General features: G+C 36.1%; 4 protein-coding genes across 4 annotated transcripts; all 4 read left to right on the top strand.

The window, feature by feature from the left end:
• Window positions 1-953: 953 nt before the first annotated feature.
• LOC114500151 (olfactory receptor 1030-like) lies at window positions 954-2,610 on the top strand. The gene has a single exon (XM_028516764.2). The coding sequence runs from the start codon at window positions 1,092-1,094 to the stop codon at window positions 2,028-2,030; it is 939 nt and encodes a 312-aa protein (XP_028372565.1). The 5' UTR covers window positions 954-1,091; the 3' UTR covers window positions 2,031-2,610.
• Window positions 2,611-9,844: 7,234 nt separating this feature from the next.
• On the top strand, window positions 9,845-10,860 carry LOC114500308 (olfactory receptor 5M11-like). The gene is given in 2 exon segments (XM_028516959.2): window positions 9,845-10,154; window positions 10,156-10,860. Coding segments are annotated over 2 exon segments (966 nt in total). The 5' UTR covers window positions 9,845-9,891; the 3' UTR covers window positions 10,859-10,860.
• A 4,031-nt stretch (window positions 10,861-14,891) lies between these two features.
• On the top strand, window positions 14,892-15,984 carry LOC114499080 (olfactory receptor 1030). Its single transcript, XM_028515035.2, has one exon. The coding sequence runs from the start codon at window positions 14,911-14,913 to the stop codon at window positions 15,877-15,879; it is 969 nt and encodes a 322-aa protein (XP_028370836.1). The 5' UTR covers window positions 14,892-14,910; the 3' UTR covers window positions 15,880-15,984.
• A 9,752-nt stretch (window positions 15,985-25,736) lies between these two features.
• Window positions 25,737-26,678, top strand: LOC114500237 (olfactory receptor 5M8-like). Its single transcript, XM_028516875.1, has one exon. The coding sequence runs from the start codon at window positions 25,740-25,742 to the stop codon at window positions 26,676-26,678; it is 939 nt and encodes a 312-aa protein (XP_028372676.1). The 5' UTR covers window positions 25,737-25,739.
• Window positions 26,679-27,829: the final 1,151 nt, after the last annotated feature.

The following is a 27,829-nucleotide window of genomic DNA, read 5'->3' as shown; positions in this document are numbered from 1 at the left end:
AAATGAGGTAGAGTTACAATAAAATTAATTATTATGATCTGAGAAAATATTTGTGAACCATTTTTTTATTATTGTATTGTATTTTTTTCATTATTTATATATTAAAACCTCACCCCAGAGAGTTTTAACACATTATTTATTCCTAATTGCTATACCCATGAACATTTAATAGCACCGATAAGTGTATGTATTTATCTCTCTATTTATATATAGAGAGAGATATATATAATCAATCAAAGGAGATCCTGAGCTGAGTCTTACAAGATGAGAAAAATAGAACCAGAAACATGGAAATAAAGAACAAATTGACAGTGATAAGAAGAGAAGGAGGAGGGGAACAATGGGGAAAAGAAGGGGAAGGGACAATCAAGGAACATGAACACATGAGTAATGGGCATGGACAATGGGTGGGGGTTGACTGTGGGAGCAGGGTTGGGAGACAGAGGGTGGGGCAGGAGAGAGCAACAGGGAAGAAAGGGTGGGACAACTGTAAATGAACAACAATGAAAAAAGTTAAGTAAGGTTTGGTGATAAGATGGTGGGTGAGAGTGGGGGGCAAAGGACATGCACTTCAGGGAGAGGGGACAAGCTGAAAACACACTTGAGTTTAGAGGGCAGGTAGACAGATTCCAGTTCTGTAAGGCTGTGAGCCATTCATCAGTCCCACTGCAGTAAGTCCATTCAGCTGTAAAGAACAGATGGGTTTCAATGATGATGCTTTAGATACCACATCAAGAGATATATTGAAGATAAATGAGATTCCAATTCTAAAATAAAGCAATGTTTAACAAGGTTGTAAGTGAACAAATGTGGTAAAGAGCTGCAGAAAAGATAAAGGATTTTCAAATACAAAAAGCCTTGCAGAAATCATTTAAAATATGACTGTTTATATAAAACAGCTCTATATTAATTTAGATATTTAAAACATCCATTGCATGGTCACTAGGCTACTTCTTTATGCCACTTGTATTTACGAGTTTGAGAGAAGAAGAGGAAGTATCAGAGGACATGATGGGGATAATGGATGAATGACAAAAGGCATGAGTCTCTGTTTCCTTGGTTTAGACCTCCTTTGAAGCCGAGCAAACACAATGTCAAAGAAGAACTCCACAGAGGTGACTGAGTTCATTCTCCTGGGTCTGACAGATCGAGCAGAGCTGCAGCCTGTCCTTTTTGTGGTGTTTCTGTTCATCTACCTGATCACAGTGATTGGCAATGTGAGCATGATCTTGCTAATCAGGAGTGACTCAAGACTTCACACTCCAATGTACTTCTTTCTCAGTCACCTCTCCTTCCTAGATCTCTGCTATGCCACCAATATCACTCCTCAGATGCTGGTTAATTTCTTATCCAAGAGGAAAACCATTTCTGTCATTGGTTGCTTTATACAATTCCACTTTTTCATTGCCTTGGCGATCACAGAATATTATATGCTCACAGCAATGGCTTATGACCGCTACACGGCCATCTGCAAACCCTTGTTATATGGTAGCAAAATGTCCAGAAGGGTCTGCATCTCCCTAGTCATGATTTCTTATACTTATGGCTTTGCAAATGGTCTGGTCCAGACCATCTTGATGCTTCGTCTTTCCTTCTGTGGACCCAATGAAATCAACCACTTTTACTGTGCAGACCCACCTCTGTTAGTCCTTGCCTGCTCAGATACTCATGTCAAAGAAATGGCCATGTTCGTGGTGGCCGGTTCCAACCTCACCTTCTCTCTCACCATGATTCTCATCTCTTACATTTTCATTTTCACAGCCATTTTGCGTATTCGGTCTGCTGAGGGAAGGCGCAAGGCCTTCTCCACCTGTGGGTCCCACCTGACAGCTGTCACTGTCTTTTATGGGACACTGTTCTGCATGCATCTGAGGCCCCCTTCAGAAACATCTGTGGAGCAGGGTAAAATTGTAGCTGTGTTTTATATCTTTGTGAGTCCCATGTTAAATCCTTTGATCTATAGCCTGAGGAACAAAGATGTTAAAGAAGCATTCAGAAAAGTTATCCAAAATAAATTGTTTCTTAAGTAAATTAAACATTCTGGTCTTAGGTGTGCAATACATCTTATTGTCTGACCAATTAATAAGCACTTGAATAAATCACTATTTGTTATTGAGTGTTGTTGTGTTTTGTAATTCACATATTGAACTTGGAAGAATCTTAGTTATCACGTCAATGAGTGAAAAAAAAGTAATGCATAGAAATTCAAAGACAATACTAGGAGGTATTGCTATTGATCCTTAAAGTCAATGAAAACTGGATGTTCCCATCTATAATACTCTTACTCTTAAAAAGTTGTAAAAGGCAGAACTATCAGATGGTGCTAGAACAATAAAAGTTTGTTAGAGTTTTATAGTGCTTAATGATTTCCAAGCTATACTCAGAAATTTCTCAACCATAGGAAGTGAATTTTTTGCCTTTAGAAAGTCATATAGCAGTAAAGATTCCTGGGTATTTCAGGTTATTACTCTAAGAAAAATATTTAGAATGGTAGTATTGGTCCAGTGGAATCTTCATTTGTACGGTCTTTCATGAAACACTAAATGTCTTTTAGGATTTTTCAAACCAGTATACATCTCCAAATTATGTGCCATTTTCAACATATAATCAGAAACAGAATAGTAGAAAGACCACTGTGTAAACATAAGTGATCATTATTAAGTCCTCACACCATGCTACTTTTGTTTCTGATATTGCACCTACTCAGATATTCTAAAATCAAGTCTTATCTGGTTGATTTTGTTCTTCTCCCCAGTTCCTGTGTTGAACTCTAATGTAATTTAATGTTTATTTTCCCTATGTAGACTTTTAACATTTTCTAGGTGTTCATGTATCCACAGAATTATATAAAAATGTTTTACTAGATTTAAAACTTGATGTAAATGAAATCAGGATATGTGTCTTTCTGAAATTATTTTAGTTCACATTAAATATTGTTAGATTTATGCATGCTGAGTCATGTAGCAGTATTTTTCACTAATAATGTCTATGCAAATATATAAATATGTTATCATATATTTATCCATTCTACTACTGATGGGCAATTAGATTTTTCCAGTTCCTTATTTTATGAAAGTCGGCAATAAGTTTTCTTGTGGCAATAAGAATTCTGAATATGTACCAGTTCAGGAGTTCCCCTGATGTGTGTAATGAGGATGGTGATTTCTGGGTCATATGATATGCACATTAAATTTACAAGATGTAGCCAAATTGCTTTACCAATTTATTGTCAGCCAGCAATGTGTGAGAATGCCCTTTACTCCACATTCTGGTCAATACAGTATAGGGTGGGACAAAAGTAGGTTTACAGTTTGAGTATGTGAAACAGTTTATTCTTGGATTATTATTTGTTAATTATTGTATTATTTTTCCATATAAACAAGTGTAAATCTACTTTAGCCATACCCGATTGTTGGCAGATTTTTAAAATGTTTTCTAGTCTTATGGTGCAAAATGGATTCCATTTCTTGTATAACTTTTTGGGTTGTCATTACAAGTACAGCTAAGTATTTTCAAATGCTTTTGATGAAAGTTGTAGATGTGTCTTTTTTTGTTGTATGTCCCTATTCTTTGCCCAATTTCCAGCTGAATTATTTCATCTTTATTTCCTACATCTGTAATAGCTTCTTATGTATTCTGTACCAGGAACTAATCTTTTAATAATACATACAATGCAAATATCTTTAACCTGTTTGTGGTTTGAATTTTATTTTTGTGGATGATATGTTTGGTGGCACAGAGTTTTTCATTTTAACACAGTTCAAGTTTATTAATCTTTTCTTTACGGTTGTGCTTTGAATATCTTGTCTAAAGAATGCTTCCCTTCAATTTGAGCTGTTTCTGGTTACCAGGACCCACTTGAATCTGAAGAGAAAAAGGAAAGCTATGATTAGAGGCAAACTAAGAGAATGTTTAAACAGTGGTGAGAAAGGGAAGGACAAACTGTGACTGCAGGCTGAGAAATGACATCTGCCTATAATTGAAAATATAGTCAACCTGGTTTATGAAGACAGGACGTCAAATCCTATCCTGTCACTTACTGGCTCTGTGGCACTGATTAAATTAATCCATCGCTGTTCTTTTAGTTTTGCATCTGTTTCTTTAGATGAAAGTTCAGGATGAAGACCCTACTTCTTAGGATTAAATTAAGAAATCAATCAAATTACCTACATAAAAGTGTCCACACATGTGAAATGCTCACTAATATGTTTGCCAATGACCCTGCGTTGCTCAATCTTTCTCATGGCAGATTTTTTTCCAAGACTTGATGTTCAGCATAAAGGATTTTGTTAAGATGTCTGGATTTTAGGAGGTTAGATACTTTTAGTATAAATGAAATAGAAAAGATAAAAATCATATCATCATAAAGTTTCAAGATGATATCTTTTTGTGTGCCTTCTGCAGAGCTCTTAGGGCAAATAGTAAATTTGAAATTATGAAAACTATAGAAATCTTAACTTTTGTGACAGCAAGGATGGATCTAGAGCATAGGTGGCAAACACAAGGCCTGTGGACGAATCTGGCCCTCCACCTTGTTTTATCCTGGCTGGCACCTTTTTTTTTTTTTTTTTTTTAACCAGGGGCAGTGTTGAGCTCTGGCTTAACTGTTAAGGAATAGTTACATTTACATAGTCCTAAAATTACATTTAGCGCTTTGAAGGCAACTGCAAGGTTGATGTGGCCTCCAGTGAAAATAAGTTTGACACCCTCGATCTAGAGGGTATTAGGCTAAATGAAGTAAGCCAATTAGAGAAAGACAAATACCACAGGATTTTATTCCTGTATGGAATCTAGTGAACAAAATAAACAAACAGAAACATACACACAGATACATAGAACAGGTTGACAGCTGGCAGAGGGGACAAGGTTTGGGGGACTGGGTGAAAAAGGTAAAGGCTTTAAGAAGTAAAAATTGGTAGTTGCAGAATATTCACAGAGATGTAGATTACAGCATAGGGACCATAGTCAATAATATTGAGATAACTATGTCTGGGGCTAGGTGGGTACTTGAAGCATCTGAGGGACCACTCTGTAAAGTACATGATTGTCTAACCACTTCGCTGTACATCTGAAATTAATACAGAATCATACTGAATGTAAACTTTAATTTGAAAATAAATTGGAACCTATGACTGATGCATATAATTAGCTTTCTGATCCCAGAGTGTTCCAATTAAACCCAAGAGGGGTGATTCCCAATATAACACTCATTGCTGATACTTTTAAGTCCTTCTGAGATTTGCATTAAGAGCAGGTCCCGACCTCCCACAGCTGGATGTAAATGGGACTACCTTTTACAGCTTCGAGAGGCGTCAAGAAAGTTCCCTAATCAGAGGTTGAGAAAACAGTGCTTATCAGAATCAGAAGTAAGTTTTGGTATTTTTATTTTCTTTCAGTGAATAAAAAATTGTGTTAAAATTTCAAACTGAGGCTTACCAAATTGCCCCCCTGCCCCAGCACACATCCGCAAGTATGTACCTGTAATCCTTTCTCTTTTCAGTAGCAGAGTTTGAACTTTAACTGATTTCCCTGACCAGGTTTATTGAAAGTTCTGTTGATCTCCCTGGACAATATTTTATAGACCTGTCACTGGTTCAGCTGAAGCAAGAAAGGCCAACATTGTCTTCTCACACAAATGTAAAGACATTTCAAGGTTTGAGATGGAGCTTACCCTAATATAAGAGTTTTTGGAGTTTGAGCCAAGTGACCTACAAGCCCCTGGCATATTGTGTCTTTTGGTAGGTTTTAATGTGTGCCTTTACATGGTTCTGGATCCATAGGATCCACAGTTTCAGTAGTATCATTAGATTTTTCATGGAACTCATATTTACAAAACATAAAAGCTTAAGGACCATTTTTGTACAATGAATTTTTGCTAAATGGTTTTCCTTATCTCTACTTCCTCTTACTCTGAAAACATGAAACAAAACTCTTTTTTAATTCATTTGAAATTGCATGGCCTATAAAGTTTATCTAGACAGCTAGCCCATCAGCTTGGTTACCCTTGAGAATATTGTCATTGGGGCCGATTCATATTTTGAGATTTCTTTCTTCTTCTTCTTTTTTTCCCTTCTCCTTCTCCTTCTCCTCCTCCTCCTCCTCCTCCTCCTCCTCCTCCTTCTTCTTCTTCTTCTTCTTCTTCTTCTTCTCCTTCTTCTTCATGTTCTTGTTGTTGCTATTGTTGTTGTTGCTGTTGTTGTTGTTATTGTTGTGTTCTTCTTCTCCTCCTTCTTCTTCCTCTTCTCGCAAGAGTTGGGGTAATCTCCTCCTCCTTCCATGTCCCCATTGCAGTTTTGTTAGCCTCTGTGATCCAGGAATGGCTGGCTTCATGGGGACACAACTTGTACAAGCTGTTTAATGCTCTACTGTCATCATACTGAAATTCTTAATAATTTTTGAACAAAGATTACTTGAATTTTGTTTTGTAATGGAGCCTGTATATTGTGAAACTAATCCTAGGTCCCAGTTTTATAATTCATAGCTTTATTCTGTCCTTGAGATGCTCCTTTGCCGGTCTTCCCCCTTCAGGCAGAGGGTCTCCCTGGTTGTGAACAAGGAAACCCCCAAATTCCTTGTTCAGAAGATGTGCATCTTTCTCTCTGGTCTGAAACAGGCAGTCAGAGCAGCTGTCATTTTATTTCTCTGTAAATACACATGACTCATAGTCTTTGTGGCTTCTCTCCACTTGCCAGTTTTTCTGCTCTACTTCAACTGGATATTTCTGGATCCCTCAGGAGTTACTGAGCCTGTCAGTCAAAACCATTTCAGATCCCACAGGCAGTCAGTAAGTCACATGCAACAAGTAGTTCTTCTGCAAATGAACCACTGAAAGCCAGTTTCTGGCTGTGTATTTTGAAGTCTGAAATTTCTGAATCCTTCTCTTACTCCTTCCAGTTTTCTCTGTTCTTGTAAAAAAACTGCCTATTTCCTCTCTGGGATTTCCTGGGTTGAAGAGAATATGAAAATGTATGCCTTCTAAGCCACCTGCTGCTGTCAACAAATCAATATGCTGTTGCTTGAGTATTTGCTGCTAGACACTTCTTGAAGAGAAGCTGTGCCTACTGATGGCTGCTATTCTACAGTGGAAGTCCTTGATATTCTTAGTAGGAAAGTGATAGGTAGAGGTGAATTGGACTTCAAGAAAGTGAAACATTTGTGTCTAAGGAAGCAATTCAGCTGGGGTTTTCTGCTCTCCTGAATGAACTCTGCACACACACACATTACTAGCATTTCCAGAGGAAGACTACATATGGTATGTTAGCATTTGCTCTTTATCCTTCCTAGAATGCTCTTCTTTTTTTTAAAAGATTTTATTTATTTATTTTTAGAGAGAGAAGGGAGGGAAATATATATAGAGAGAAACATCAATGTGCAGTTGCTGGGGGTCATGGCCTGCAACCCAGGCATGTACCCTGACTGGGAATCGAACCTGCGACATTTTGGTTCACAGCCCATGCTCAACCCACTGAGTTATGCCAGCCAGGGCTGAACACTCTTCCTTTTAAATTAAATTTTTTGGGGTGAATTGGATAGTGAGATTACATAAGTTTCAAGTGCACAGTTCTATGATGCATCATCTGTATGTTTTATTGTGTGCCCACCACCCAAAGTCAAGTCTTTCATCACCATATGTTTGATGCCCTTTTCTCTTTATTACCCCACAGCCTTCTAAAAAAAGCTGCATTGCTAGTCTCTTTGTTCTTCAGTTTCTGCCTAAAAACCCTACCTTTTCATGACTTCTTTGTTGATGTTATTTTAAAAAATTTGAATGCTTCCCCTCAACTACATTTTCTTTAGTTTTTATTTTTTCCATAACAGTGCTGTTTAAAAAACCATGTACTTACTTGCAACATTTTATGACTCTGTCTACTAGAATATGATGCCAGAAGGGCAGGAGTTTTGGATAGTTTTGTTCACACTGCATTTACAATGCCTAATCAGATGCTTATGTTAAGAATCAATAAATAGCCCCAGCTGGCATAGCTCAGTGGATTGAGCGCGGGCTGCGAACCAAAGTGTCGCAGGTTCGATTCCCAGTCAGGGTACATGCCTGGGTTGCAGGCCATGACCCCCAGCAACCACACATTGATCTCTCTCTCTCTCTCTCTCTCTCTCTCTCTACCTCCCTTCCTTCCCTCTCTAAAAAATAAATAAATAAAATCTTTAAAAAAAAAGTCAATAAATATTTGTTCCATGGATATCTGGTTTGGTTTTCACAATGACTTGAGAGATAGGCAAGATGGATGTTACTATTACTACTTACAAATGGGGGAATAAAGTGGCTTATGGATAAGAATTGTTATGTTATCAATAACTATTATTAGTATAATCAATAAACATTTATACATATTTATTATTTTGGGTAATAAAGATAGAGGTATAAGAAGACTTTGTCACTGACTTTCTAAGAGTTACAGTAAAATATGTTTTACTCATTCATTTTGAAATGAGACAAGAATAGAGAAAAAATAAGTATGAGAGAAAAGACAAAACATAAGTCATCTTAAGAAAAAGGAACAGGGATTCAGCACTAGATGTGATGTGAAGGAGAGCTAATTGGTTACCAGAGGGAAGGGGAATGGGGAATGGTAGAGGGTAAATGGGGTCAACTCTCTGGTAATGGAAGATCTGACTTTGGGTGGTGGGCACACAATGCAAGATACAGAGGAAGAGCATAGATTTGTACACTTGAAACCAGTATAAAATTTTAAAAAATTTAATTAAAAAACCACAGGGACTATAATGCTTTCAGATAAACACAAGTTGTGATTAATTACTTAGGTACTAACTATGGAAAAGTTATTTCTTTTTTTATCAATACATGTCATTGATGAAAATTTTATTCAAAATACTGTAGGAGAATTCACTTGATTTGATGATTCTTTGTTCATATATTTGGCATACATTTGTGTTACTAATGTGATGGTGTCTTTTAAAATTGTGATTGTGGGGGTAATGGGGGGAAGGGGGGAGGGTTGGGTGGAGGGTCTGAAACGGGAGTAGGGGGCAGAAAACTGTACTTGAACAATGATTGAAATAAAAAAAAATTGTGATTGTGACAATATCTACATTAGAGTCTTTAAATAATTGTTAAATATGAAGACAACAGTATATTGCATGAGGCTTTTTGAAAAAACTTTCTGTGAATTTGCTTGAAGAACATGTTTTTCAAAAACTTGCTTCACACACTTAAATTCAAAAAGCACTGAAGGATATGGCATCATAAAAAGGTTTATGAAGGTAAAGAAATGGCTAAAACATTACATGTTATTCATTTTTCCATGCTTACACTATTTTTTGCCTTTAAAATCCAGTACATAAATATGTGCTTAGAAGTCACAGAACAAAAATGGGCTGGATATTTTCGCTGCCCAAGGAGAACTAATACGTTAGTATGAAATAGCTACATTATGGTGATGAGGTGTGCCAAAGAGTAAGTTAGAGGTATACAGGGTGACTGGAAGCATAAAGCAGAAAGGGGTGAATTAAATCTCATGTGTGACAAAGTGGACTGAGAAATTCTTCATAAAGGATGGGCTATTAAACTCAGCCTTATAGGATGAGAAAGAGCTTGAGAGGCAAAGGATAGTGCCAGGAGGTTCAGGTTGAGTAGCTCAGTTGTGTATACAGACAAAAGTATGGATATAAATATATTATCTATAGGTATACCTGTTGGTGTAAGTATAAATAAGAGATAGAAATATAATGGTAATTCATATATAGGCACATTAAAATAATGACAGTAAAAATACAAATTTGGTTTATGGTAGCATTCCTTTTAAATGACATGAATTTTGGAGAAAAATAATTTCAATAACCAGTAACCTGATCTCTGCCTTCCTGTCTGCCCCATTTCCATTTGTTTCAAGTTCAGGCACTGACTCTCAGAAAATGCCCATCACTAATGACAGTGAAATAACAGAATTCATTCTCCTGGGGCTCACAGGTCACCGTGAACTCCAGCCTCTCCTCTTTGTGCTGTTCCTGGTGGTGTACCTGGTCACTCTCTTGGGCAACTTGAGCATGATAGTATTGATCAGACTGTACTCTCACCTTCACATGCCCATGTACTTCTTTCTCACTAACTTAGCCTTTGTTGACTTGTGCTATACCTCCAATGCCACCCCACAGATGCTGACTAATTTCCTCTCAGAGAAAGACCATCAGCTTTGCTGGCTGCTTTACACAGTGTTACATTTTCTTTGTGCTCCTCCTCACTGAGGAGCACATCCTGGCAGCCATGGCCTATGACTGCTATGTGGCCATATGCAACCCTCTGCGCTACAGTGTGAAAATGTCCAGGTGGCTGTGCATCTGCTTGGCCACATTTCCTTATGTGTATGGCTTCTCAGATGGCCTGTTATAAGCCATCCTGACCTTCCGCTTGACCTTCTGTAGATCCAACATCATCAACCACTTCTACTGTGCTGACCCACCACTCATCAAGCTTTCCTGCTCTGACACTTACATCAAAGAGCATGCCATGCTCATATCAGCTGGCTTCAATCTCTCCAGCTCCCTCACCATCATCCTGGTGTCCTACGCCTTCATCATTGCTGCCATCCTCAGGATCAAATCAGCAGAGGGAAGGCACAAAGCATTCTCCACCTGTGCTTCCCACATGATGGCTGTTACCCTATTTTATGGGACACTCTTCTGTATGTATGTAAGACCACCAACAGACAAGACTGTTGAGGAATCTAAGATAATAGCCATCTTCTACGCCTTTGTAAACCCAGTGCTTAATCCATTGATCTACAGTTTGCGGAACAAAGATGTAAAGCGGGCATTGAAGAGTGTCCTCAGACAAAATATGGTCACTAAGATGGCAATGCCTCTACTTTCCAATAAACCATAACTCTAAACTGTTGGCTCAAATGTCTTTGCATGCTGATGACGAGTTTGGTGTTCTTTGTGGGCGTATTTCACTAGCTCATGTACAACCTTCAGGTTTGGGGTAAAAATGAGCTGCATTTGATAGTCTCCTCCCTTGCCCCTCAACGTGTGGTCCTTGGGCTAGCAGCACCAGTACTATCACAAAGGTTTTTAAAAATGTGACATCACATTCTGTACCTCAGATCTACAACATCCAAATCTGTGGTTTAACCACATCCTAGATGATTTGCAGACAGGTCAAATCTAGGGGCAGTGCTCTAGTGGGACTTCCTTGCTGTCACAACCTGGAACACTGGTGTGGTCATGTTGTTTACATTAGTAGACAGAAGAGACATGCTGTTAGCCCAGTTCCTTGAATTTATTCTGTTCTTATGACCATCTTCTTTAAGAAACACACCTTCCACCCCAACTTACTAAGTAAAACCATAAACTGTAGGTCATGATAATGGTTTCCTGTTGATGTGCTTTGGAATAGTCAGTAGTGGCTAGTAGGCAGTGGACCAGAATGAGCATTCTTTCCTAGACATGAATTTGTGGATCTAGTTTGTGGCCTCTGAGCTGTAGGATTCTACTTCCTTCCTTTGAATTGCAATACTGGATCCATAAGCTCAGGCCTTGGAAAAGAATAATTTCTTGTTTACTGGAGTTTTCTAGTTTTTTTACATGAATTTTTGGATTATTATGTCCAATCTTACTTTTTTGTCATATAAATGTTTATACAGTTCACCTAAACATTGCTTTAGCTAAAAGCTACTTATTTTTATATCAAGTTTATAATATTTTCTTGTTTTCCTGGTGACTTTTTCTTTAATCTACAGGTTGTTTAGCAGAACGTGGTTAATGACCATACACTGGGACTCTAAAAGATATTTCATTGTTATATATTTGTAATTTAGTTCTCTTATCAAAGAACTAGCCTTATGATTTTATTCTTGAAAATTTATTGACCAATATTTTTCCAGCTTTATTGAGATATTATTGACACATAACCTTGCTTTAGCTTACAAAGGTATATATTTGAAAATGATTATTACAACAAGGTTAGTTAACACATCTATTATCTCACATAACTACAATTTTTTTTGTTGTAGTAGATAATTGGATACTTGGTAATGGGAAGAAAAGATAGATATACTATTTTCACATTTACTCTTTTTTCATGTATGAACAAATCTTATATTGATAAATTACATGCTCACTAGGCTTTTCATAATATATTAGTTTCAAAGTGCTAGACCCAATGCCTGCATTACAACTCATTACAATATCTTGTTCAAATCATTTTACTCATTGGGTTTTGAAATTTAACCACTTTATTCTATACATGAAAATCATTTCAGCAAACAGTAGTAATTTTATGGAAGGGGCTGTACAAAATAATTCAGACTGGTAAACATCACAGAAACATCAAAGTCCATGAATCATGTCATTATTTTAAATCTTTATTTATTTTTACTGATCTGATTGGAATATATGTGATCCTTAATACACAAATTTTATGAGAATAAACTCCTGATCACCCACAGGAGTCAGCTCAAAATGATTACAAATTGAGGCAATCACAGTTTGCACATCCCAAGACTCTAATGAGTGTGAGTCCACACGAATTATTATTTCCCTGGAGTTTTCTCTTGTCATAACATTGTAATTATTTTTTTCAGGGTGTGTTGAAAATTACTTCAGGGATAAAAGTTCCAATTTGCAAGTCAGGTATAAATCATTCCCAGTAACTCATTCCTTGGGCCACTAGTGTCTCTGAGAAACCTTTCCTGGGTCAGGTAGGTATGACAATTCTGACTTCCGTGCCTGCACTTTCTCCTCTTGTTTCAGCTTTGAATCTTCATGAACTGGACTCAGGTGACCACAAAAGGAGCTGTGAATATTAGTGTAATTTCTCAGCATTTGTTATTTAGATTGATCACTAGGAAATATAAAATTGTATTGGAATTATGTATTTATATTAATTATTTTACTTTATACATAGCATGAACATTAAGTTATTATTTAATAATTTAATGCACATTAAATAACCATACTGGAGTAAGCACTTGCCAACCTAATACATTTTTTTAGAATAATATTTATTGAAAATAACAATTTCCTCATCAACAACAAAACCTTGACAAATAATTCTCAAGAGAAAAAAATTCAAGCATAATTATATTCATTGTAGCAAAAACAAAATTCTCATAGAACTTTGTAAATCTCTTTTTAAATTATTAGAGAAAGAAACTTTTAGGATACATTTAATGTTAACTAAAAATACATGACTAGTAATGAGTACAGGATTTGAAACTACATAAATGATGAGTCAGGATGTTACAAATGATGGAAATTTTAGAAATTACTTAGTCAAAGTCTGATACTGAATAAGAAGGCTCTGAGGTCTATAGAATAAAGCAACTATATTAAGGTAAAGAGACTGCTTTCCAATGAGTTTTTACTGATAGATGATTGACTAATATGAAGCTGCAAAATGTAAAATGATCCACACCTTAGGTTTATACAGTGTAATCAGGTGATACATCCTGCCCTTATATTTGTGAGACACTGGACTGGAAAACCAAGAGACAGAGAAAGTGCTGGAGTTCATGATGGCAGAGTAGACAAAGCAAGTGCTCTATCCTGGGAAATTTCTATTCATCTGAGATAAGTTTAAAAACAAAATTATTTGCTGATACTGTGTTTGATTAGATTTCTCATGAAAATAATGAATTCTGATAACTCTTTAAAATTGAAAGGTCTTAAGATCTCGGGATGTGGGACAACATGATCATACAGTAAAAATTCAACTGGCCTGAGTGGCTGCTGATGCCGTAGTCTGGGAACCATTCTCTAGTTCAGTTCACTCTCACCCAGACTGTCTGTCTACTCATTTTTATGGTTTAATGTGGCTCCCACAGGCATTTGAGTTTTGACTCATTACCTTCTTTAGTGTATCACTTGTGAAATAACACATGACAACATTAAGAATCCGTAATGAAAATATATTTCCTAGGTGCCTGGCACAATAATTTCTCATTTTATTCTTTAATTATAATCAATATTATCTGAATATATAATCCTTTCATTATAATTAACATCATCTGAACTCTAATGCTAAGAATAATTCTCTATTAATTAGTTTTTGTTTTATAACTTTTAGACATTATAGTTCTGTAATAAAGAAGGTTGAACTATTTGCATATATTATTAGAAAGTTTAGAGTCATATTTGTGTTCCACTATAAGCCTTAAAGTCAAATTTGCCAAATTCTGTATTGGTTATAAATCCCTTAAATGCTTTTTGTTAAATAAAAAAAAATAAAAGAATGGATAAGCAAAAGAAACTATGACATAAGTTTTGGATACTTATCTTTATGTGTTTCTTGCTTTTATTCATATAAATTCTTCAGAATGAAAATTTCTTCATCAGTTATTCATATAGGACTTTATTTCCAAATTTGGAGTTCTTATCTTTGATCTATTTATATAGGATAACACAATCTCCTATATTTTTTGAACAATGCAGTCAAACAGGTCCCAGAACATTTGCTTCAAACCTCTATAATTTTGAGCTCTCTAATACAATGGGGAGTGCAGTTCTCAGAGGCTGAATTTTTAAATATGCACACCCCATTAATGACTAAAAAACCATTTTTCAAGCACATCATCATTTTGTCCAGAGCCATAATTGAGTTCAATGATAAAGTGCATGATTTTATGGTAAACTGCAAGTGACAGGTGGTAGTTCAATACATTTTAGACAGACTTTGGGTCCTAATTCCTGCTTTCCAAAACAGATTGGTATCACAAAAGCCATTTTCTTTCAGAATCATCTGAATTTTATACATGTAGGTAACAATGGCCATGACTTTCTTAAAGTCCCAGCTCCTACAGTGTCAGACTCTGTCTAATAATAGGGATGTGTGAGAGGGAATGTGAATGGAAAATGAGAGAAAGAAACATATGACAAACTTCTCGATCACTTCTTTATTTTAATTCATCTAAGTGAGCAACGCTGGCACCTAAGAAAATGCTCAGAGAAAATTCCACCTTGGTGACTGAGTTTATTCTCTTAGGATTAACAGACCGTCCAGAGCTTCAGCCCATCCTCTTCGCACTATTCCTGGTGATCTACCTGATCACTGTTGGAGGGAAACTTGGCATGTTGGTGTTGATCAGGATAGATTCACGCCTGCACACCCCCATGTACTTCTTTCTTGCCAGTTTGTCCTGCTTGGATTTGTGCTATTCTACTAATGTGACTCCTAAGATGTTGGTGAACTTCTTATCAGAAAAGAAAACCATTTCCTATGCTGCTTGTTTAGTCCAGTGTTATTTTTTCATTGCCATGCTGATTACTGAATATTACATGCTAGCCGTGATGGCTTATGATAGGTACATGGCCATCTGTAGCCCTTTGCTTTATAGCAGCAAGATGTCAAATGGTGTCTGTATTCGCCTGATTGCTGGTCCCTACATCTATGGGTTCCTTAGTGGCCTTATGGAAACCATGTGGACATACCGCTTGACCTTCTGTGGCTCCAATATCATTAATCACTTCTATTGTGCTGATCCACCCCTCATCCGACTCTCTTGTTCTGACACATTCATTAAGGAGACATCCATGTTTGTGGTAGCAGGATTTAACCTTTCCAACTCCCTCCTCATAATCCTCATCTCCTATGTCTTCATTCTCATCACCATTCTGAAGATGCGTTCTACTGAAGGCAGGCAGAAAGCTTTTTCCACCTGTGGGTCCCATCTAATGGCAGTGACTGTGTTTTATGGGACACTGTTCTGCATGTATGTTAGACCTCCCACGGACAAGTCAGTGGAAGAGTCCAAAATCATTGCTGTCTTCTACACTTTTGTAAGCCCAATGTTGAACCCCATCATTTACAGTCTGAGGAACAAGGATGTGAAACAAGCTTTGGGGAAACTGATCAGAAGAAATGTACTTTTGAAGAAAAATCACAGTGTCCCTTTTTTAACAAAATAAATAAAAATATATTTATAACAACTGGATCTGACTTTAACTGCATTTATAGTAAGGACAATTTTATTTTATTTATGTATTTTAAATTTTATTTATTGATTTGAGAAAGAGAGATAATAAGAGATTAATATGTTGTTCTACTTATGTATACATTCATTAGTTGATTTATGTATGTGCCCTGACCAGAGATGGAACCTGCAAACTTGGTGTATCAGATCAATAGTCTAACCAACTGAACTACCTGGCCAGGGAAGCAAAATCAATTTTCAATAAACAATAAAAAGCTCTAATCTAATGACAAACTATAAAAGATATAGGTAAAGAAACTTTATGGTTATATAGGAGACACATAAGTACATGGTGTGTGAACGTAAAAGGGTGGATGTTATAAAGGTATCTATGGGACATACTTTCTCTTCTTTTATACATCTTTACATTGATGACTTTATATGTTACTTTTAGATTATAAAAATTACACACTCTCAGAATGAAATATTCAGTCTCTACAAGACTATAAAATAAAAGAGTAAAATATTTCCTTTTCCCTCTATCTTCATCTTTCATTCTCATTTCTTAAAATTACCACCGTTAACAGTTTCCTTTGTTTCCAGAAAATTTCTATGTATCTACAAACTGTTGTGTGCTGTAGTTATATCTATATACACATATACACAAAATTGTTAATGCACATGTTGACTGTCATGAGATAAGTTTTACTATTTTTATAATTCTGTAGAATTAATGATGTAGGGGCTTTGATCCAATTAGGGGTTTAGAGAAATATGTCCACAACAGCTAATGAGACTGATCACCTCTTAGAAAGAGGACTTACCATAACATCCCCATGTGCATGCCTGACACCCATTCGTTTCTTTTCACTTCTGAGAATTACTTTCAATAAGACATCTTTCTTCTGTCATAACAGGAAACAAGCTCCCGACAATTACTCATTTCAGATTAAACTCCTGAAGCAGGAAAAGAATGGCTCTTACAAAAATATGCAGCTTACAGGGTTTTGTTGAATTTATGAAGCTTTAAAGAGAAAAATCAATGTAATTTGTTAAGTGCTATAGTATAAGAAAATGGAAGAGCTGACGCAAAAGAGGAAAGAAGCAATTTATTCTGAGTAAATTGAAGTTAGTTTCATTTTTGTGCAAGGCAAGAACTTGTTCATCCTTTGTGCTCCTGTTCCAACTTACCCATAGCTCCTAGTTCAATGTTATGTCAGACCAGTCAGGTCTGAGCAAAGTAAGTGTTACAACTGTTTTGAGACCACATGTGAATGTTACTTTCAGTGATGAAGTAAAAGCCCTACATAGAACAGTAATTAGTCACTCCCCCAAATGAGATAATTTTTTAGTTGTATTTCAAAGTTTCTTTTTCACCTTACAGCCTATTTTTGCTGAATATTTCCTGCAGGGTAAGATTTTAATATTCATTAATTGTATAGTATCATGTATAATTATTTCAAGCTTTCCTATGACTAGGTGTTATTTAAATAACTATGTATTGAAAGTCAGATTGTCTATAAATTCTGTTAAAACACATATATAAATAATTATTTTTGTAACTTTTAACATTCAATTAATAGTCTGCTAGATTCTACTTAAATACATACCTAGATCTATTACTATTTAAACACACACGTTTAGTTATATAAAGCCAACCCCTTTATTAGTTCAAATATTCTGTTCTCAGTATCCATGTCTTTATCCTTATAGCTTAGCTTGGCACCAAATAAAGCTTCAATCATAATGACAGCATAAAATAATAAATGGATTTTCATTTTGAAAGTGAAAAAATTATCTCCATTTTCAAATGTATGAGAAAAAAGTTTCTGAATGGATCAACCAGTGACTCTGAGGAAAAACATGAGTTATAGGGCAACAAAAGTGTTTAGAAACACAGGTAATCCATAATGTCACTGACGTGTATGGTTGACACTAGGAATGTGAAGCCTGCAGTGATGCCCATGTACACACGTGTTAAATATAAAGGAGGAATGATCCCACGTGCTTTCAAGAACTGACTGGCTGGCTGGGACAACACTATCAGCCTGTTAAGACAGTTTGTCTTTTATTTCATGCTGCACTGTGCTGGACATAGAATAGTATGTGCTAATTAAACATTTTTTGTGTTAGTGAACTATTCCAGTAGATCCAGAATTTTTACCTAAAACTGAAGGAATTCTCTTATTAATGACAATCTGTCATGAAGGATCTTAAATTATTGTTCTCCTCTTTTTAAAGTTAATTCTGCTGGAGTCTCTATTTATTTAAAAAATTGAGCATCATCAACAAGCCCTTATTATATGAAATGTTAAAGGGACTTATCTAAGAAAAAGAAGACAAAAAATATGAACAGTAAAATGACAACAAACTCACAGTTATTAACAACCACACCTAAAACAAAAACAAACTAAGCAAACAACTAGAATAGGAACAGAACCATAGAAATGGAGATCACATGGAGGGTTATCAGCAGGGCATGGGAAGGGGAGAAAGGGGAAAAAGGTAGACAATAACTAGCATTAATGGTAGGTAGAAAATAGACAGGAGGAGATTAAGAATAGCATAGGGAATGTAGAAACCAAAGAACTTATATGTATGACCCATGGACATGAACTAAAGTGGGGGGGATGTGGGTGGGAGGGGGTATGCAGGGCAGAGGGGAATAAAGGGAGGAAATGGGACAACTGTAATGACAATCAATAAAATACACTATTAAAAATAAAAATAAAATAAAAAATTAAGCAATGTGATGGAGAAAATAGAGGATATTTACTGTACTTCTCTAAGAAATACTTGTTATGATATTTTATATTTTTCTCCTCACTTATCTAAAGGTTTATGACTCTAATTGGTGGTTTTGTGAGGAAAACCAATCCTTGTGTATTTAGAAAAATAAATGTTGCAGGAAGTAGCAATGCAATAAGTACAACATTTTTATTCACATATATTTCCCTGGGAACAGTGCATATCTGAAGAATGTTTAGGCTCTCACTCATACATACATGAGAGATGGAAAGAAATAATAATAATGCTTATTACCAAGATTCAGGTCCTGCCTATTTGTTGTTTCACATATTGTGACAACCAATGCTGCTTTTACTGTCATAGTCCCCTTTTTAAAGATGAGCAAACAGAGACTCACAGAGTAATTATTAACCTACAATCAAAAGGCAAGTCCCAATATGTCTAGCTTCAAATTTTCTTTTGTTTTCCTACAATAACATACATTTTTTCACTATATTTTGTTGAAAAAACACCATGAAATGAACAAAACCATTATTTCTATCTTCTAAAAAATATTCATCATACATTTGTCAGCTGCATGCACACTGAATTACATAGTCCAGTATGAGAAAATATCCTATTTTACAATTTATGGACTAATTCAGCTTGTTCAATAAAGTAAGCTTTGTAGTTAGGTCATGACTTCATCACTTATCAGCTAAATTAATAGTTAAGTGAATGAACTCTGGAATCTGATTTACTGAACCAATTACTCAACATCTTTCTGCCTCCGTTTCTCCTATATAAGATCATCATATAAGACTTTCTGATAGGAAGGCTGTGTAGCAGAAATGGATTAACGCACATAAAGTACCGAACACAATGCCCAATACTTATTATTCATTCAATAAAAGTTAACTCATTTTTATTATTAACTAGAAAATCATGTCACCTATTTTAGACTTAGTTTCCTTCCATAGGTTTCTATATTTTTCTGTTATTACATTTAGTACTCTTTGGATATAATATCCTTACAGGTGTGTTTATTTAATTAATGCCTGTGTTGCCCGTAATAATAGTAAATATCACAATGTCACATAAAATGTTTGAAAGCAAGCATGAGGGCTGTTCAGAAGGTATACAACCATGTAATATGAAAAGTAGAGACATTTACTGAAGAAGATACAAGATACAAGAAGCATTGTACATAGGACAATGATGCCTCAGTCCCCTTCAAAGTAGGCACCTTGGGACTTTACACAATTCTCCCAGTTGCCATGAGCTGCCCTGTCATATTTTCCTGAATCTCATTAATCTCTTCCCTTTCAAAAGTGATTTTAGTTTTAGAAAACCCAGAAGTCAAAGGGCACCAAATCTGAGCTATAGGGGTGCTCAGTTACCTGGGTGATTTGATATTTTGCCTAAAAGACTGCATGTGACATGCATGAGCAGGCACATTGTGGTGATGAAACTGCCAATCACCAGTTGCCCATAGCTGGGGCTTTCTGAATCACCCAAATAGTTTCCATGGAGGAATGATCAAGCTTAATGCAAAATTTAATGCGGATTCATTGTTCTACTCATTTAGTCACATTGAATGTGATGGTCACACAGTACATGTGCTCACTCAACAGCATCTACTGCTCCGACAGATAAGTGATGATGTTGTCATCACTTAGGCATGTGCATTCCCGTCCACTCTTCTTGGCTGCCAGGTTAGATCAACGTTGTGAAAACAGTTCTCATTATTTTAATAATAGATGGACTTTTTCCAGATATACCTTGCATTTCTCCATTGCTTAGCCTGGTACATAGTGTGTACCACTAAAAAAAAAAAGAGATAGATTGGCAGGTAGATGAGTAGATTGGTAAATACATAGACAGAAAACTTTAACACACTGGAGATGATAAGTTTTATAAGCTGATGGGAACTAGAAAACATGAAACACAGTGATAGAATTATAAATATGTATGATTCATTCATGTATAATAAGTCTGTTTTGATTTCCTTAAACAGAAGAATTTATTTGGAGATGTTCAAAATAAGTCAAAATTTATCTTCCTGAGGTTGACTAGTTGTCCATTGTTGTAACTTGTCTACTTTGCCTTGTTCCTAGTTATCTATATTTTCTTTGTTGTGCAAACCTTGAGCCTAACTCCGCAGATCACATCCTCATACTGTCTCCTCATCAATCTGCCAAATATACACATTCCCCTTAACCTTTTATTTAATAGTGTCATTTCCTTGATCGATTCATTTGACCAGTATAACATGATTACATTCCTGTTAACTCAATATTTTGTTCCTGGTGTTATCTCTGACAATTACATGCACATGATCATCTGTTTTTCATGTAGTTACAACATTGGGTATAAGCTGTTCTACATTCCCATGGCCACCCATAGTCTATACATGTGGCTTTATATAAATTGAACATCACTTGTTTTCTCCGGTGCTGGCAATATGGAACATCATCATACTTTGTAGTTACTCAGACCAAATAAAATTAAGTTTTTAACCACACATCTTATTGAAACTCTAGAATATTTTTAGGGTTACACAGGAATGTCAAGTTTGAAATTTACCAAAAATTTTTCAATCTTTGTAAATCCAGAAAAACCTCTTTGCTTTCAAAATCTCCAATAAGTATGGCTAGGTAGTGGTACTTCCTCAAAAGAATCAATGCAAACATTAAAATAATATCTCTTCTATGTATTTGTGACACTTCTTTTGAACTGCCAAACAAATAGAAAGAAAAAGAATGTAATATTTGAAAATATGATAAAATCCAGAATTGAGTTACTACTTATTTTTATCAATAAACATAAAGAATCACTATGTAAATAATTTGTAAGGCTTGTATTTTGTTTTTATTACTGAATAAGTAAAACATTGCTTTTTGTTTTTCTTCAAAGAAGGTGATTACTTATTTCAACAATTGAATAAACTCTTACAGAGTAAATTTTCAAAGAATGTACAATGAATAGTCAGGAACAATCACTAGGTAACTGAATTACTTAAAATCTTTGGTTCTGAAGCCCTGGTTCCTCAGTTTTTATCTGTCTCACATTCCACAAAGAGATCTTCCACAATTTAATTGTCAAATTAATTTTTCTGAGTTGTACAGAGCACTTTTAAAATGATGTGATGTTTGATGAATAAGCTTGGGAAATCAGAATGTATGTAAAAGTAGCCATTGATTCAAGAATTGAAATAATATTTATAATCACTATTTATTATGATGGTCTTGGGTTGGAAGTTATAGTATAAAAAAGTGGATTTTTCCTACAAGATTTGCTGAAGGCAGCCTGAATTACCTGGGTAAGACTGTTCTGATAACAAGTTTCCTCTTACCTTACACCTCAGCTGATAAAAATATCTCAATATGTTTGTGATCATATGTTACTTTAACTCTGCTCAACACAAAGTTATGGAGGTTTATCAAAGGCAAGATACTGTAGGTTTTTAATAAGATTAAACATATACGCACGGCCTATCAAGAATAATGTTTATTAATGGAGAAACATTCTCAATTATTTTACCATAACCCTTATGAGAAACAGCTGAAGTATTTTTAAAAGTTGTTTTGTGAATACAGTTAGTATGTCTACTTTATTAATTAAATATGATAAGAACACTTAACCACTAAAAATTCAACAATTATATTTACACAAAATACATCATGGCCTAGGAAAGCATAATAAATCATGTGCATACTTTAGCTTTCTCCAGTTGCTTTCATTTGCCCTTGGACTTTTCTAAAAACAAAACAAAACAAAACAAAACAAAACAAAACAAAACAAAACAAACAAAACTAGCAAAAGAAAAAGGGAGCTACATATACCGCTTTGTTTCCCAAATGAATCAATGATCACTGCAAGGACACTATGTGGCAGAATATGTTATTGCTGCATTGATGGCCAAGTAACATGAATGAGTAACTTTCTTTAAAATGAAGCCCTTCCAGCTGGATAATGAAGGCAGCAGAAAAGAGTGGTGTCCAGAAATGCACGGCTTCATTCAAGCAGTAGGCAAAGCCACTACCGAGAGTGCAGAGGAAGAAAACACAAAGGAGATGCTTAAGCCATTCTTAACTTCCATGTGAGGATTCCCTGAGCTATCTTCAGGGAACTTTTAATTGGCAGAATTGATTGCTTAATCTTGTTGTTTTCAAGATGCCATAGGGGAAAGGAAACCATCTCATAAATAAATACAAGTACCGATTTTCCTCACTTATTATTTTTGAAGGCTCACAGATTTTTCCCACCACCTTACAGGTAGGACTGTCTATTTCGTGTGAAGGACTAGCAATGGTGGTATTATTTATACTTGGAATTAATTTCTTATTTAATAAGAACAAGTGTATGGATAGAATAAAGAACTGAATAGCAATAATTAGGGTTGATTATAAGAGAAGTATTAATGCTCATGATTCAAGAATTTTTATTTCTTCTAAATATTAAACAAAGGAGTAGTAGAAACAAAACATTTCTTGTGATGGCCTTATGTGCTTCACACATGGTTACAGATAGTTACATGATTACAACTTTTAACATCCTTGGAGGAAACTGTTGGTACAACGTTTTCCAAATGAGAGCACAGAGGCTCATAAAGGTTACATTTTCTCCAATTGTAGAGCTAATAGGCAGCACGGTCATAATTTTTCAAGTCAAATCAGCTTAGTTCCAAAACCCATGGTTGATATTGTGAGAAAAATTCCAGTATTCAGTTTACTGGAAGCATTTTAATGCAAAATAATATTTTTAATTTTGGAAAGCACAAATATGCCTTGGTAGAGCATCATTAAGGAAGGTAGGATGTAAGACTAGGGGGTGAACACATATGCAGGTACGATATATATTTCAGTGTTCTCTGGTAGGAGAGGAGAAGATAGTGGGACACCCCAGTACCCACATGAAAATATATGCACACACGGTGAAGAAAGGGTCAGATGCTCAGAATGATATGTAGAGAGAAGAATAGGGAGTTCTTGAAGTCATTTCAGAAAGAAGAGTAGAGATAAGAAAAAGGATGGGGGAGAAATAAGAAAAACCAAAGATGTTATGAAGCTGGGGATTAAGTACTATAAAGCAGCCCATGGAAAAAGTCCTCTGTGGCCCTGGCTGGTGTGGCTCAGTGGATTGGCTGGCTCAGTGGCTCACTGGAATGTGAACCAAAGGGAATCCCAGGCTAGGGGACAGGCCTGGGTTGCAGGCCAGGTCCCCAGCAGGGGGCATGGGAGAGGTAACCTCAGATTGATGTTTTGCTCCCTTTCTTTTTCCTTCCCTTCCCCGCTCTAAAAACACATAAACGAAATCTTTAAAAAATTTTAAAAATCCTCTGTGATTAAGACACAGGAGGGGAATTTAAAAAATACATATGCTCAACATTTAAATGTAATTATTTTATTCTTTTGCAACAAATATTATCTTCCAGCTACATTCCATAGAATTGAAATGAGTGTGTGTGTGTATTTGTGATTTTGGACTTCTAAATGGCATGGAAAAAGTGAATAAGAAGTTTAAGACAATTTTAAAATGTCTCAAAAGGTGGATGTCGGGATTTTCTAGGTGTTATCATAACAATTTTTAAGTCACAGCATGGTCCTTGGGCATAACCTATGAGGGATTAATTAAATTCAAAAGAACAATTATCACCTCATATAATTATATCTTATGTAGCAATCAGCCTTATAGTATCTTGAGTACTGATCCTAGAAATTTGTTATTACTTGAATAATAATTTTAATTCATGCAACAGTAAATAAAATACTAGTTAAACAATTTAGAGTTCAATTACCATCTATATGCAACTCTGAGGGGATGTGACATTTCAGTGCTGCCACAATTTTAGGAGTTTCAAGTTATTAACTCCCTTTTCTGCCATCTCCTCCATGGATCCAGGGTAGCTCAGCACTGTCCCCATATCATAGCTGTAGGAAGCAGAACAGGGGAAGGGGAGGCCAAGCCTCTGGTGTAAAGGCATGAAAAACACTGTGCCTGTTGTACAAAATCACACTCTTTCTTCAACTTCTCTTGTCTAGAACTTAGTCTTTTGTTGTAGTAAATCTAGTTTGAAGGTTAGCAAAAAAAAAAAGGCCATTTTTGGTTATTTTGTTTTGTTTACTACGATTTTCCCTTTTTTTAAAGTGTTGTCTTAAAGACACTAGCTCTGGATCAAAGAAGCAAACACTTGTGTAGGCATGGGGGTGGCTCTGGCCCAGGCCCCTAACTTCCCAGTGGCTGGTACGAGCACTGTGCTCTTTAATGTTTTCACAAGTATAGATGAATATGCTTGACTAAGTCATTGCCAAGGTCTAATTCAGGCCTGATGGGCTGAACAATTAGCTTCTCCAAGGTTTATTGAATTATTGGGAAAATGTTAGAAGAATTTCTGAAAGTTTCCCTGTACTTTCTATTGATTCCTATTCATGGTAACAGATTTATAATTACTCATTCTTTTTAAAGGTTTCTCTTTTTTTCAGTGTCTTCCCCCAAATATCATCGAGTCAGTCTAAAATAGGAAGTACAGACTTTTCATTTTCTACAAAGAATCAAGTAAAAGTGTCACTTAGTGTTCTGTGACAGAAAACCTAAGAGATTTTGTCTGGTAAGACCTGAAAGAATCAGTAGCAGGAAAAGGACTTCTGGTACAAGGTTTTCAATTTCTAATTAAGTTTTTTATTACATTGTCTGGTAAATTTATTTGGATTAGTGGTATTTGTGTGTTTATGGCCACTGAGTGGCAAAATCTAGAATAAAAATTTAATGTAGGCTGAAGTAAAAAGCTGAAAATAGACAAAGTAAGAAAGGATGCAGGTAGGAATGTAGTGACAGACACCACAAAGATACATAAACACAGAGAAAAAAGAGATCAATTAGCAAAAATAAAAATAAAAATTGAAGCTGCCTGTTGACTGAGATCCAGAGCTACTTTGCATGGGTTTGGTGACATTTGACTAGATTCTGTTTTAATTAAACTATTTCTAGTGTCTCCTGGGGAAAAATAATCATAGAAAAGAAAGGAAAAAAGCAAAGAAAAGGACACCCCTAAGAAAATATGAAATTCTTTTCCATAAAAAAAATTCTGAACTAATCCAAAGTTCTTACTTCCCATTGAAGAAAACAATGAGAAGAAACTTCACCTCTGTGACTGAGTTCATTCTCCTAGGACTGACTGACCGCTGGGAACTGCAGATTGTCCTCTTCCTGCTGTTTCTGACCATTTATGTGGCCACCGTGGCAGGGAACCTGGGCATGATTGTCCTCATCCAGGCCAATGCCCGGCTCCACACGCCCATGTACTTTTTCCTGAGCCACTTGTCCTTTGTGGACCTGTGCTTCTCCTCCAATGTGACTCCGAAGATGCTGGAGATTTTCTTGTCACAGAAGAAAACCATTTCCTATCCCGCTTGTCTGGTGCAGTGTTACCTATTTATAGCCTTGGTCCATGTGGAGATCTATATCCTGGCTGTGATGGCCTTTGACAGGTACATGGCCATCTGCAACCCTCTGCTTTATGGCATCAAAATGTCCAAGAGGGTGTGCACATCCCTCATCACGGTGCCTTATGTGTATGGAGCGCTGACTGGGCTGATGGAGACCATGTGGACCTATGGCCTCGTCTTCTGTGGCTCCAATGAAATCAATCACTTCTACTGTGCAGACCCACCCCTGATTAAGCTGGCTTGCTCTGACACCACCAACAAAGAGCTGTCGATGTTCGTTGTGGCTGGTTTCAACTTCACCTATTCTCTCCTTGTCATCCTCATTTCTTATATCTACATACTTCCTGCCACGTTAAAGATCCCCTCTTCAGAAGGCAGGCGCAAAGCTTTCTCTACCTGTGGCTCCCACCTGACAGCTGTCAGCATATTCTACACAGCTCTTTTCTTCATGTATCTCAGACCCCCCTCAGAAGAGTCCGTGGAGCAGGGGAAAATGGTGGCTGTGTTTTATACTACGGTAATCCCCATGTTGAACCCCATGATCTACAGTCTTAGGAATAAAGATGTGAAGGAGGCTTTAATCAAAGAACTGTTCATAAGGAAGTTGCTTCCTAAATAAATAATGCTGATTTCAGTTGTTTTTATTTTATACATTCCATGAGTTTTTTTTTTTGTCTTAGGGCTTCATCCAACAATGATTTGCCCAAGTTTCTATCATTTTTCTTGAAGGGATGAATGGAATGTCCATCGAGAAAGTTTGAGTAAGAGGAATCTGAGTACCTTTTTCATTGATGGGCATTTTGAATTTCCCAAGCTTTGCCTGTACACACCCAAACTAAGAAACTGCACTTTGAGGAATCAGTGTCAGTGAAAACCACAATTGGTTTCTTAGGGAGTAAATGCATTAAAATCAGAACAGTATTTTCTTTTTGATAACAGTTAATTATGTAGTTTTAGATGATCTTTTAATGAGAATTATTTACTTCAACATACAGCTTATGATAAAGCTGTTCAAAAATATTCTTTCTGCCAAACTTTACTCAATAAGCTTGCTTCCCTTGCCAGTGAAAACCAGCACTCCACTTTCACTCACCTAGGCTGCAATTCAACCTCATCTCTGTGTGCTTATCTGTCAGCTCAGCTCTAGTCTTGGCTTGTGCCAACCCCTTCTTTAGAGACTTCATCCACAGTGAAGCATCCACCTTGTTGTAGTTCATCCCTGCCCTTTTTGTCTGTTTTTTTTTTTTAATGACTAGTTTGTTTTGAAATTTAGTATTACCTAAAGTTCTGTGTGAGGATACACAAGGTTAATTGGTAATACATTGAATGTGTGCCTAAAACTACTGTGTCAACTTATAAAGTGTGAATAGTTCAAATAATAATATCACCTCATATTTTCATAGCACTTTGTAAATTGAATAGTCTTTTACCTTGTCCCCACTGCATCCCACAAAATATTAAGAACAGGTGATACTGACTTCACTGGGAGCCCAGTGGTCTAATATCCTTTTCTGTACTTTAAATATAAAGGAATGGTTGCTGAAATGTTATGTTAGCACAAATAGCCAAATTAACACAACATATTCCAGTCTTGTTTGTGTGTGTTCTATGAGTGTTGAGGCCAACAGCTCTGCTACAGTTACTTAGAGCTTTAAGAAGAATAATATTTGTGGAATATGGAAAGCTAATGATGAGGTGAGCATGAAGCAAGGAGTTAGAACACAGGCCTCTCATGAATTAAGGATCGTTGAAAGGCTGTAACCTCTGCAG

This window comes from Phyllostomus discolor, chromosome 6 (genome assembly GCF_004126475.2).
Source record: "Phyllostomus discolor isolate MPI-MPIP mPhyDis1 chromosome 6, mPhyDis1.pri.v3, whole genome shotgun sequence".
Classification (NCBI taxonomy): domain Eukaryota; kingdom Metazoa; phylum Chordata; class Mammalia; order Chiroptera; family Phyllostomidae; genus Phyllostomus; species Phyllostomus discolor.
This window is presented reverse-complemented; position numbering and strand designations above follow the sequence as displayed.

Bases quoted from the DNA above. Each gene is read 5' to 3' on its own strand.
- LOC114500151 (XM_028516764.2), top strand. From the start codon at position 1,092: ATGTCAAAGAAGAACTCCACAGAGGTGACTGAGTTCATTCTCCTGGGT.
- LOC114500237 (XM_028516875.1), top strand. From the start codon at position 25,740: ATGAGAAGAAACTTCACCTCTGTGACTGAGTTCATTCTCCTAGGACTG.
- LOC114499080 (XM_028515035.2), top strand. From the start codon at position 14,911: ATGCTCAGAGAAAATTCCACCTTGGTGACTGAGTTTATTCTCTTAGGA.